Source organism: Podarcis vaucheri (genome assembly GCF_965113315.1).
Source record: "Podarcis vaucheri genome assembly, chromosome: 12".
In the NCBI taxonomy this organism is placed as follows: Eukaryota; Metazoa; Chordata; class Lepidosauria; order Squamata; family Lacertidae; genus Podarcis; species Podarcis vaucheri.
The window spans coordinates 31,271,295-31,284,247 of NC_138750.1; the positions used below are offsets into that span (position 1 = coordinate 31,271,295).

General features: G+C 38.5%; 1 protein-coding gene across 3 annotated transcripts in view; it reads left to right on the forward strand.

Annotated features, from left to right (window-relative positions):
* Positions 1-12,953, forward strand: part of SNX13 (sorting nexin 13) — a 68,750-nt gene that overhangs the window by 21,363 nt on the left and 34,434 nt on the right. For all 3 annotated transcript variants that reach the window (XM_082193903.1, XM_082193904.1, XM_082193902.1), the window contains 4 exons: positions 5,058-5,170; positions 6,292-6,394; positions 7,577-7,666; positions 10,695-10,816. In XM_082193903.1, the coding sequence (XP_082050029.1) occupies positions 5,058-5,170; positions 6,292-6,394; positions 7,577-7,666; positions 10,695-10,816 (428 nt within the window). Of the gene's footprint in view, positions 1-5,057; positions 5,171-6,291; positions 6,395-7,576; positions 7,667-10,694; positions 10,817-12,953 lie in introns of those variants that run through there.

Sequence of the window (12,953 nt, forward strand, 5' to 3'; positions counted from 1 at the left end):
CAGCGTCTCGCAGCTTGCTTGCTTGCTTCAGACACAGGCCCCGCTTCCGTCAGCGCCACTGCCTCCGAACGCAGAACTTCAAAGCATTCCAGCAGCCCCAGCGACAGCTTTACAAGCGGTGATTTATGGCTTCCATAACCTGTGAATGTTTTTATTTACCGTGACCGGCTAATGGGTTTACGACCCAACTTAGCTTTTAACAACAGCCCGGCACGCTTCCTTCAGCTGCGCGTTCTTGCTTCCTCTGGTCACGGCTAGCAGAGTGAACACAGCGGTCAAAGCTGTCACGTTGCTTCCCACAGACACACAGAGCCTTCTTTTGTGTCTATTTACAGTTGTTTATTGCGACATTTCTCAAAACTCTCCAGGACTCCTTGCAGACATGGCAAAACGCGTCCTTTCCTCTCAGCAACCAAGAGAGAACAGAAAACTCCTCCCAGCTTCTAAAGTTGACGTCAGAATGTTGAGGCATCATGGGACAAACTTAACCTGTTAAGTTCCTACTCCAACAGTCCCGTAGGTACGAGGGTACCTAGGCCGTGAAGGGCTTTAAAGGTCAAAACCAGCATCTTAAATCTGACCCTGTACTCCACCGGGAGCCAGTGCAGCTAGAAAAGCACTGGGTGAATATGCTCCCATGGCAGATGGGGAGCCTCGCTGCAGCATCCTGCACCCGCTGGAGTTTCCGGGACAGCTTCAAGGGCAGCCCCACGTAGAGCGAATTACAGTGATCAAGCCTGGAGGTGACCGTTGCATGGATCACTGTGGCCAGGTCGGGGCGGGAAAGGTAAGGGACCAGCCTATGTGATCAGAGATTGCCTGGCCTCAGTTATCCATGCTCTGATAACTTGCAGGTTAGACCAATATAATGTTCTAAACCTGGGGCTACTTTTGAATACTGTTTGGAAACTACAGTTTGTTCATAAAAACGCTGTCACATTATTAATGGGGACTGGGGATTATGATTGCATTATGCTTTGCTATATTGAATGCACTAACTCTCACTTTATTATTCTTTTAGCACCAGGAAAAGTAATTTTCATTTTCCTGAGCTTTTAAGTGGCACTTTTAATGATGTTGCTTTTATAATGTTATGGCTTTTAGCTGATTTTAACTTTCAGGGGGTTTTATAAACTGTCCTGGGATTATAGCTGAATGGTGATATTATAGCTATCTATATCTATGAATGAACCATTTGTAAGCTCCAGTGATTTCAATGGGAGAGTTCAACATGTTTTTCAGTGTAGATATAAGGTACTTAACTTTGGTAGCATTGTGACGTGTGTTTTGAAACCCCACTTTTAGTAATGTGACACTAGTAAAACTCAAAATAGAAATAATCTACTTAACCAATAAACCGCACCTGAGTGATCTTTATCTCTTGGCTTGGAAATGAGAAGGATTAGTCTAAGTTCAAATGTTCTCTTCGCAAGAGTATGTACGCACTCACCTTTTCTCTTTGCTTTTTCTGTGGTCCAATTTGGTTTATGGCTATGTGGTAAGATCTGGTATAGCAGGGACAACAGATGCTGCTGTGTTTATGTTGTGCATTCAGTCTAGTGACCAGACCTTCAGGATTGTCTCAGCGCCTGAAGCTAATGTGTGCATATTGGGAGCAGAAGTACATATCGTGCTATGTTGCTTTTGTTTCACTGTACTGTTTCAGCTAAGATGGGAGATTTAGTGCTTGACTGTTTCTTTCTCATATATATCTCCTGAGAATGGGGAACAAAATCGTAGTCGGAATATATCTTCTCCTTTATATGCTGTGTGCAGAGAAAATGAATTTGCCTACTGTAGCCTGAAATAACTGAATCCAGACATTGAGGCTCTATATTTGAGGGAAAGAGGCTAGGGCCTAGGCTAGGCTATGAGGTTGGGATTATCACCCTTTGATAAGCAATGCTGTCTTCCTTACATAATGTAGCAATTTAGGCAAGGGGTAGTGAGTTCCACGAGTCGACAGTGTCCCTGGAAAAATGAAAAGCAGCAGTAGCCTGGGCACCTAGTGCTTGAAATAAAGTCAATCATGATGAAGACAATTCTGCTGTAGATATCTCCCACCCCCATTTATGTGTTACTAAAACTATATAGAACATCTTTCCTCTTCATTTTCATATGTGGCAAGTTTCACATCCTACAGTAGCCCAATTAATGGTTTCTGTTGTGCTTTGCATGAAATTATTTATAGATTTGTGTGCTCTATTTTTAGTGAGCTGGCTCCATCTAAATAAGCTCTATCGCTCACAGTTCAGTTATCTGTCTTGCAGAAAAAAAGACTGATTGCTCTAGCTTTCTTTCTAGGAGCAACTTGATCCTACTTTTGCTACTGGGGAAGCCAGGCACTATTCAGTGAAATAGCATGGTGAAATTTGCCCAGAAGTTCCAGCAGAAGTTTGTTTCTCTTTCTTTATTCTCAAACATTATGAGATTATCCCGGATCCTTTCTGCATTGCCCCCAGTCTTGGAATTTTGCTGTGTGTGCACATTGCAGTGGGTTAGACTAGATTAGTCCTAGGGTCCCTTCAAACTCTGATTCTATGATTCTGTTTAATGCAGAGCTGGGTTCTCTCTTGCTGTTAAAAGGGCTATTTTTTTTAAAAAAAGTAAGAAAAACAACCATATTGCCCACAAGCACCTTGTGTAGAGAAGGTAGTGTTGACATTTACCAGTGAACGTACAATAATTATTTTAATTAGTAAGCATTAAAGTGTACTGAAGTCCCTAGGTGCTCATATTCCCATTTTCTTAAAAAAGAAAAAGAGAGAGAGATATGGTTTTCATGCGTATCACAGTTCTGAGGAATATGTTTGCTTTGGGATATTGTAAGATGTATATCTTACAAATCCTTGCAATATTAAGGCTAAGTAAGCACACTAGCAGCATAAACATCTCTTACAGTAAAGGCTGTGCTGCTGCTGGCATCCTAACTCTTAAGTGACATAACTAACCTAGATAAACCTCTGATGCATCCAAAGACTTGCAGTTTTGCTTTCACTCCACCCCCTTCCCCTCAGGGATTGCATTTGAAAAGAGGGAAGGAGAAGGGAAGAGAAGTCTGTACAGAATTCTGTATAGCAGTCATAACTATGTTTTATATTGCAGCATTTTCTCACACACTAATGAAATAATGGTGCCAAATTAAAGGTCTGTGAGCCCAGTGATCTTGGTGGAAGAATTAACTAGCATTTAATTATACTCCAACCAAGTTCAACTGACCTGACCAAGTTCAACCTTTAGCACAGAGTAGGGAACATCTGGCCAGGGGACCAAATGAGAGTATCCAGGCCTTCTGGCCCTTGGGATTTTTATATACAGGTAAAAGTCACATCCATTGTCTGTGGCCACACCCTTCACTGGTATGTGGCCCCCAGAAGGTTGTCCATGAAGGAACGGCCCCTTGGGCTGAAAAAGGTTTAACAAGCGCTACCCTGTGTGCACAACTGGTCAACTATATTCTAGAACTAGGTTTTTTGCACCAGTAATGTTATATCTCTGGCTAGTTCCTGATTCCTCAAGAATGAACAATTTAACCCCCTTCCCTAGTATATTTAATCTTTTTGAACATTCTCCTGGTCCAAGTACCTTGCTGTAAATGAGTGTCAAACTTGATGTGATATTACAGCCAAAGTGCATATGCTGTGTAGTGTAAACAGCACTTGCTGAGCGGAGTCTGGGCTGGTTTGGGATTGTGGAGACTTGGAGAGTGAGGAGAGAGTGTTTAAGCCACTGCTGCCAAGTACCTAATACAAAGTGTGCACATTGATTCCTTTCACACAGTTAATGTCACATCTGGTTTGGCCCTAAGCTAAAGTATGTGCAACTGAAGTAATCACACATTCTTCCCATTTACCATGCCCTCTCTTTCCCCCTGGTTCCTCTGATGTTTCCCTTCTGTCTTTCTTCTAAGGTAGAGACCAGTCAAACCTGTCTTTATAAAGCTCTGTGTATATAGACGGTACAATATAAATAATAAAAAGAAAAATGAGGCCTACCCCTTTAGGGAAGATCACAGGAGCATCTCATGGACTTGTATTGTTCCCCCTCCCGTCTGGACATCTGCCTGCCTGGCGCTCTCTCTCTCTCTCTTCATTTTTCCTTTCTTCATCCTTTCTTTCTTACAAAGGTATTTCTTTTTCACTTTCAGTTTGGAAGCTAGCAATATTTATTGTTTAGGTCACCAGTGCTGGGGTTTGGGTTTTGATTTTGGTTTTTTTTGGCAAACCATAACTGACTTCTAACCATGGTTGCAAATTTTGGATGTTAAGAATAGTTTAAAAGTAAGTTGTGGCCACAATAAATTTTGTTTCCCTTTAAGAAGCAACATAATTGTGCCCATGGTACCCCCCTGGCTGAAAGCTGTTGACAAATATCACGACTGTGTGATTGGCATTCTGTGGTGATTCGGTCAGCTTTTTTTCAGACCACCTCCTATGGCAGGCTTAGGGTCTGCATATCCATTTGTGGATTACCTTATTCGGCATTAATGTATCTGAGTTAATTGTTTCTCAGTGAATCTCAGTGATCATCAGTTCTTCGTCGTAAAAGCAAACCATATTGTAGTTATTAAAATAAAAATACATTCCGTTCATATGAATGTGTTCTACCTTGCTCCTGAAACATAACTTGGAACTGAAGTCTCAATAATTTCAAGAGAATTTATTTCTGTGTAAAGCCACATGTTTGTCTGAAGGGTGTGTGTGCTTAAAATGTGCATTAGAAGAAGTCTGGGACCAACATGCCTCTCTGTTCCATGTGTGTCTGACTCAACTCACCCCTAAAAAAATGGGAGTTTAGGGTTTGGGAGAAAGCTACTGTAACATGCACCCTTCCCTTTACCCCCTCATTCTCAGTACTAGCTATGTATAACTGCTGCTAGACCTTGTTAAAGTAAGCCTAGCTATTCTAAATTGGCTTCCTCTATCTGTCATCTATTTATTTCAGTAGAAAGGAAACATTGTTTTGTTAAGTAGCAAAAGTGTAAGGAGAGATTTGGCTATTACTGTTTCCGATACAAAATGTAAACATTGCTTGTTTTGTGTCTTATTGTATTCCAGACCAGTCTTTCCATATGGGGATGGGGAAGCCTTGGCATCGTGCTTTTTCTAATAACATTTGGACCATTCGCTATATTTTACTTTGCATTTTATATTCTCTGCTTCGTGGGTGGGTAAGTATGCTATTTTGTGTGTGTTTGGTATATGTAAAGAAAGCATTGTACTTAAGAACGATGCAGTGTAATTAGAACTATTTTGATAAATATGTTCCCTTTAAGAAGGCTCAAACAAAAAGAGATTATAGTCAGCAAGACAAGTTACTTAAATAGGTCCCCAGCTTCTTGATGTCTGCAAAGACGGAACATTGATAAAGAACCTTGTTATTATTATTCATCTGTTTGGCAGTATTATTCATCCTTTCTTCTTCTTTTCAAGATAATCAAGCTTATTTAAGTAAATTACTTCACTGTACCTGCACGTTTTTTGATAGCACATTGTTATACCCATTATGAGATAAAATTCAATCAGACCTTGACTGTGTGGAGGCCTCAATTGAAGAGTTCAGTCAAGGACAAATTAACTATTATGAAAATGTACAACCCATATTCACCCAAGGCTTACTTAAGACAGGTTAAAGTGAAATCACTTTAAATGCATAAATAATTTCTCTGTTGTATTTTCATCTATTCCTATAAACCCATTTCTTTCTGTGAATGCTGCAGCTCAACTTAGGGCTTATCCACACTTCCATTCCTTCCAGGCTCAGTCTGCACTTAAAAGCTCTGTATCCAAGTGCCCTTTTTGTTGTTGCTTCTGCTCCAGAGCTTTGCCTGCAAAGTCCCATCTTTAAATTCAGTCGGAGCAAATGTCAATCTGCAGAAAACCCAAATTGATGTTTGCTCCAATTGAGCTCTAAAGAGCAGGTTTTCACAGGGAAAGCTCCAGGGGGGATGAGGACTGCTTCAGAGCTTTTAAGCACAGAGGTGTGCCTGGAAAGAGAGGAGCAAAACGTAAGTATGAATAACTTACCATAAGTTAATACCATATTGTATTAACTTTTGCTGTGGATGAATTGGTAAATTCACAAGAATGAAGTTACTTCAAAGATGTTAAGCAGGATTTGTGTTCCAGAAAATAAGTTTGTTTAATACAAATGTTTTTGCAGTATTTAAACAACATTCATTTAGCACTGAGTGGGTGGAGGCTTGGGGAACAAGTTTTGGCTATTTTTTATTTAGAAAGTTAGTAGATTATCTCACTGTTTGAAACTTACAATATAGTCTCATTCTTCTAGGGGCTTTGTGGTAACACTCTTGTTTGGGAAAAACAACTCAGAGACGTACCTTGAACGGTGTGAACACTCCTATCTTCCTCCAACATCGTTTGGTATTACTAAGGTAAGCAAAATATACTGGCATTATTTTTCGCAATTTATTCTCCGCAAGTCAAACTTTACTGTGCTCATGCTATCTGCCACAACCAAAGAAAAGGTATTATAGGCAATTTAAAGAACAACACCCCCCCAAAAAAACCCTTTGTTATTAAACAACTTCTGCTGATGGTTGATATATCAGTTTTGGTTATACTGAAAATGAAGTCATAAATAAAGTAAGAATTGTGAAGTACTTTATAAACAGAATAACATGATGATATGTGTGAACTCCCAAATGACTTTTTTTCTCATGTGATTTCTCTCTGAAACTTCAACAAGATGATGCATGAAATGCGTGATAGCATTTCTGTCAGGGTAGATCTGGTTTGGGACTGTGGGGCATGTAGAGAGGAGTTTAGTGCTTTATTTCAGTCTGGTCTAATCCAGATTGGAGAGCGGCACAGCTGCTATTTTTAAAGCAACGAACAAACCCAGATACATTAAATGCAACATTACATCTTGCATATCACTTAGTTTAGCTTTCTCTCTTTTTCTAATATTGTATTTTATGTATATTTTCTGCAAATTAGCCCCAAAGTGGTTTTTGCTGGCTGTCCTGGCAGGATCACCATTCCAGACCTTTCATCTTTTTTAAGTTGATACATCTGCTTCTTCAGCTGACTTAATTGGACTTTCATAGTCTTAGACTGAAAAGCGAAGTAAAGCTTGTGCTTGTAGTACATGCAGGAAGCTTGCCGCCTTTGGTTTAGATTCTAAGTTGCTAAGATAGACAAGGTATGAACAACGAAGCTCTCTTTAGTGGATTAACTAGAAGCTGTTGCCTAAAACTTAATCTTGAATGTCGGGTCCTCCTGCAGTTTGATTAAAATATGCTTAGATATAAATCTGTTTTTGTGTCTGTCTGAATGTATTGATGAAAACTATACTACATTAATGCACTGTTTAACACTGGACCTGCTACAAGCTCTGTAATCTCAGCGGATTTTGATCATGGCTATCCTTAACAGCACTTCCATGTGGTTTTTAAATATGGTATCCTCACACAAAGGGTTGCTGATAGACAAAACAGAAGTACAAAATCCAGTAGGTGTGTCTTTGCTGAATCCTTTTTGCATTGTAAACCATAAGCATGTGTCAGAATTTAATTTTTTAATGAATTGACTTAAGTGTCCATTCTCTCCCAAAGTGCATAGAAGAAATGAAACAGGAAAGCAAGCCTATTAAGATTGATAGGAGGTTGACTGGCGCCTATATAATTGATGAACCTTTGCAACAAGTAAGTTTTGAAAAATAATTTAATTGTAAATCAGACTATAGCCATGATATTCTGTGACATTTGCCATAGTAAGATTTTTTTGTGGGATGCTGAAATAGGAGAACTTTAAGCTAGTATATATTGAGTACACATATGTTCTTACTCCTTGTCTCCTTGGGGCTGAAATAATGAGCATACTGGGCTGTATCACATTTATTTGAATATGGTATATCTCTGACCATTTTACACTTCACATTATTTCTGGTGATAGATCAGGTAGAAATCATGTCCTAAATGTGGTTAGCGCCTTTTGAAGCGGCTTGGACTTTCTGGCTGTTATCCCAAGGAACGGAAGGACTTATTAGTGTTTTCATTGGATCACATCTGTCTCATATATTTATTGACATATGTGTTGAAGTTGTAGATAGCCAATACAACACGTTTCCCCCATAAGTACATGAGTATAACCTGAAGGTGCCTAAAACTATCATCTTCCTGAAGCTAAGGAGGTCTGTTTCTGGCTAGCCCCTGAATTGGTGTCTGCCAGATACCACATGGAGCCCAAGGTGGCATGCAAGATGGAAGAAAACTGGGTTTAAAATATAAGAATAAACTGGCTAAATCATACCTTGTCCGGATTGTTTTTGCATTCCTTGTTGTGGGTCCACTTCAAAAGGTCTTACTAAAAGAGCTGGTTTACATGTAATGCTAAACTATGGTCTGAAACAGTTTTTAGTTGCTAAACAAGCCAACTATAAAATATGTATGGTTTATAGTCAGTCATTCTACATGCTTAGATTATGCTCTGAATTATCACCAGGTAGACTTTGGTTGTTTTGGTTGAAGTGGAGGGTAGGGGGAAGGGGCGGACGATGATTACTGTTTACTTACGGTCTTTGCCCCAGACATGGTTAATGTATGTAACCAGAAACAGATAGCACAGAACTAGCGCAGAACTGCAGAAGCATCAAGCAAGATCTAGAATTGAATTGTGGTTTCCTCAATTAAGGAATGTATATCACTACTCTTGCTTGCTTCCTGGTTTTTAGAACTTGAAAAATTAAAGTCTTTCTGACACTGTATTATATTTACATTATATTTAATGTAAATTCATACTTTGAAAGGACATGTGCTGCACCCTTGAGGAAATGCACTTGTGGATGTAAAGGAGGACATAAATATTTAATAAATGGTTCCCCACCCCCTCCAAAAAGAGTCAAATGCTCTATGAATTTTGAGCAGAACTCTTTATCAGGGCTAAAATATATGTTAACCATTCCAATCAATTATAAAATGCAGTGATAGGAACAGGCATGAATTTTTAATTTGCACACTCCCTACTCTGCTTATCCCTTCTCCATTTATGAGGGGAGGGGATTAGAAGCTTCCATGCCCCCCCTTTTTTTTGCAGCAAACCACAGTTTGCTCTTTAATCCAAACTCAACAAACTATGGTTAAAGAAAACTAAGATCCCAGACCAAGCTGTAAACTATAATTTGCTGCAAACAGATATGGAGATTTCTAATCTCCTTTATTTCCACTTTAAGTAAGAGAAGGAAAGAGGACATGTACGCAAGGCTTGCCCTGGGTCATACTCAAAATGCAAAATAGTTTTGCTGGTTTTTCCAAAACCTTTCAAAGCTTGCAAGCAGCATGATTACTGAGGGAAAAATACTTTTGTACTTTTTGTACTCATTAGCTAAGGGGAAACTTCTGTATAGTGTGTGTGTGTTGGGGGGGTAGTTTGTATGTTTTTGTAGAGGGGTGGTAAATTTCCCTTAGCACTGGGTGGATTTCATGACCTGGTGTCTTTGAGTCCTTGACATCATTCCTAGACAAATACTGAGATTAGTTTGGATATCTGGAGATTTAAAGCGTAATTTACTGTTTGCTGTTTTGTCTTAACATTTCAAGCTTTGATTCCCCCCCCCCCTTATTATTCTCTACTGTTGCAAAACACATAAGGCATTTAAGCTCTCATTAACAACAGCAAGCTTTCATATATTGTTGTTGTTAATGAGAACATAACCCCTTTATGTAAGTGCTTAATTCTAAGATTTGTGGAATTAAAATCAAAAGCAAAGTAAGCCTTGTGGTGCTATTTGTAAGATTTGGAAAACACTATTGATGGCAGTTTTACATCATAGGTACCTGTGGCCACAGTTCACTGTAGGTTTGAGGAAAGGAATTGTGAAGTTTGCCATGTTTAAAAATGCACTAACTGCTACTTTAGTCAGAAAAAGTTTATCAGTATTCTCATGTAACAGAGATGTAGAATAAACTAGACATTTAGGGAGTGGACTTGTGAAATCATGCAACACATGTTCCTTCTCTCTCCTGCACAAACATTCCTTCTCCCTTGTTGTACTCTACCAAGAGTCCCTGTATAAATGCAACTGTAACCAACCTGATTTTAAGTAAATCAAGATAAGGGCAAAAAAACCCTCACTCTGATAAGCCTAATTAAGGTCTGAGCCTTTATTTAAGCAAGTGGCTATGATCCAGAACACGAAAGGTACTCTTGAGCCAATGTGTTCAGTGACCAGCAGCAGGAGAGCTTTGCAGTGTGCTTGTGATCATGAGCACACCCAGAATTGCGATTCATGTTAGTGTTCCGAATTTCTCACATTCTGAATGACAATTGTGTCGCACAATTATGGCTTCATTTGCATGTTATGATGAACCACAGTTGATAAGTTATTGTAATGACACCTAGGATGGGGCTTTTGGTTCTAACTGCTTGTTCATCGAGGGTTGTTTTGCTCCTAACACTCTATGGTCAGCAACCCAAGAACAAACCTTGGCTACAGATTGAGGTTAATGCTAAGCCAAGGATCATAGTTCTTTTTCTCCAAATGCTAGCAGGAAGGAGGGGAACACACTACAAAGTTGTGTGAACTTTGGTTTACTGTGTTGTGTGAACCAGTCCAGCATCACAACTTCAGCCCTTATAAGCATTATTTGTTTAGCACAATTTTCAGATAATGTAGAAACAATTACACACATGAATGTTTTAATACTTTGTTTATCTAATTTTATACAATTTTAGGTTATCCAGTTTTCCTTGCGTGACTATGTCCAGTATTGGTATTACACACTAAGTGACGATGAATCTTTTCTTCTTGAAATCAGGCAAGCTCTCCAAAATGCACTAATTCAGTTTTCTTCTAGGTAAGAATTACTTTTGTTTTTCAAACAAATCACAAAAGCTTTCCCTAAAATTATCCCAGTAGCTTACAAAAGTAGATTAAAAATGGTTCATAATTCTTCCTTGCAATATATTAGTAAGTTGCATGCAATAAAAACAGATGGTATCACAAAAGGTTCCACACATATATCATGTTTTGTGAGTTTGTGTTACAGCTGCTTGCTTAAAAGGACAACTTGGCTTTTTTAAAAGAGGGGAATATTTCATAGGTTCCGACCTAGAATCATAGAATTGAGGAATAGGAGGGGAGCACAAAGGTTGTCTAGTCTCACCCTCTGCAGTGCAGGAATATTTTACCCAACATGGGGCTTGAACTCAAAACCCTGAGAGTTTCATGCTCTACCAACTGAGCTATCCCTGGATGTATACAAGTAATTGACATTTCATATGATGATCAACAACCTTTGGAAACTTGCCTATATCAAATGGTAGGAGAAACTTATTTTGTTGTTTCAGTTTACTGATAAAAGAAACCACTTTTTCATCTCATAATGAGAAAGTATTTAAGTGGTAATAAGGTGCTGTGTAACTTGTGAAATTCAGCCGAATATCATCTTTTTACTGTGAAATATGACCCTTCATATCCTGGAAGTTGTTAACATTACTCACTTCTGCTCACTGAAATATAATATAATAAGTAAATAAATATAATAAGTGGTTTCACTGCTTGTTCTCACAAGCAGGAAGAAGCTGGACATCTTTTTCCAGCTCATATTTTCAGCATTTATTAAAAATGTAAAGATAGGTAGGTTAGTTGTACTTAGTTCTCATTGAAATAAATGTGATCATGATTTAAATCCTTTTGGTTTCAGTAGGAGTGTAACTAGATTAATCTGCTTCTAACTCAATATCAAACTTCCTTGATCTCCCTTTAGGCATTAAATGCAAGTTTCTTTAGGTGGGAGTCTTTATTTAGATCCAGTACATCTTCAGATACTTTATTTCACATAACTGTACACATTTTATTGTGTTACACAAAACAGTTTTAACATAATAACCTTCTGTTGTTGAATGGTTAGATTGTTCACCAGGTGTTACTAATACAGATCATTATGTCATACATTTGGGATTGGTTTTTGTTTTGTTTTGTCTCTCTGGAATAGGGATGGTTCAAGGAAAAAAAAATTGGGCCAGTTTGTAATGGGATAGGACAAAGTTCCATTTCATGCTGTTTCTGCTGGGTTTTCAAAGACAAAACTATATGTTTCCTTTAAAATACAGGAGTTTATGAAATAAAAATTTAGAAAAGAACATGAAGAGGTCCAAGGGCTGCATCTCTGTCATATTTCAATGTATTTAAAAAGTAATTCCAGATGCTTATGAGTTGCTTGATTATATGTGAGATTTCTGCCATCACATGCATTCAAATTATTGCAGCAAGTCTTTCTGAGAGTGATAGGTCTGGATGACATGCTGTTGCCCTTAAAGGAATTTTAATGTACATTTTACATATTTATGAGTAATTGGACATCCCCTTAGTTTTAGGGGCAATTGAGTGTAAAATGCATGAAATGTATGCAAGGTTTCCTTGAGAGTAACATCACACCATCAAGACCCGGTGACGTTTGCTATTTTGATTTCTACACGTGATGGCTAGAGACCAGCACACTTTGTAGTGGCTGAAATAACTTATGAAAGAAACAGATAGGCAAAGTTCAAACCACTTTACATACAAATCTGTAAGAGAATGGGAATTCAGCAAAGCACAGTTTTGGAGCAAGCCCGTGCTCTGATCTCTGCCTCGATCCTCCTGGCCAATTTGATCAAAGGTGTCTACTTTAGGATCACAGCTTTCTAGATTCCTCCCTCCCTCATCCATGTGCTTGAGAGGTCTTGAACAGCATTTTTATGTAAGGTTGCCACCTACTGTTGTATTCTACTATGTGCAACTTCAGTACTGGAAAGAATTGTTATTACTTGAATTCATTTTTTGTAACCAACAACATGCTAATATTACATGCTAATCATAATTCCTCTCTCCTAAAACAGTTCAGTGTAAAACAAACCAAAACAGACAAAAAACCCTCTCCAAACAAACTTTAAGCTACTAGGGAGTAAAGACACTTTTGAGCACAATGTAGTTTACTGTTGAGAAAACAT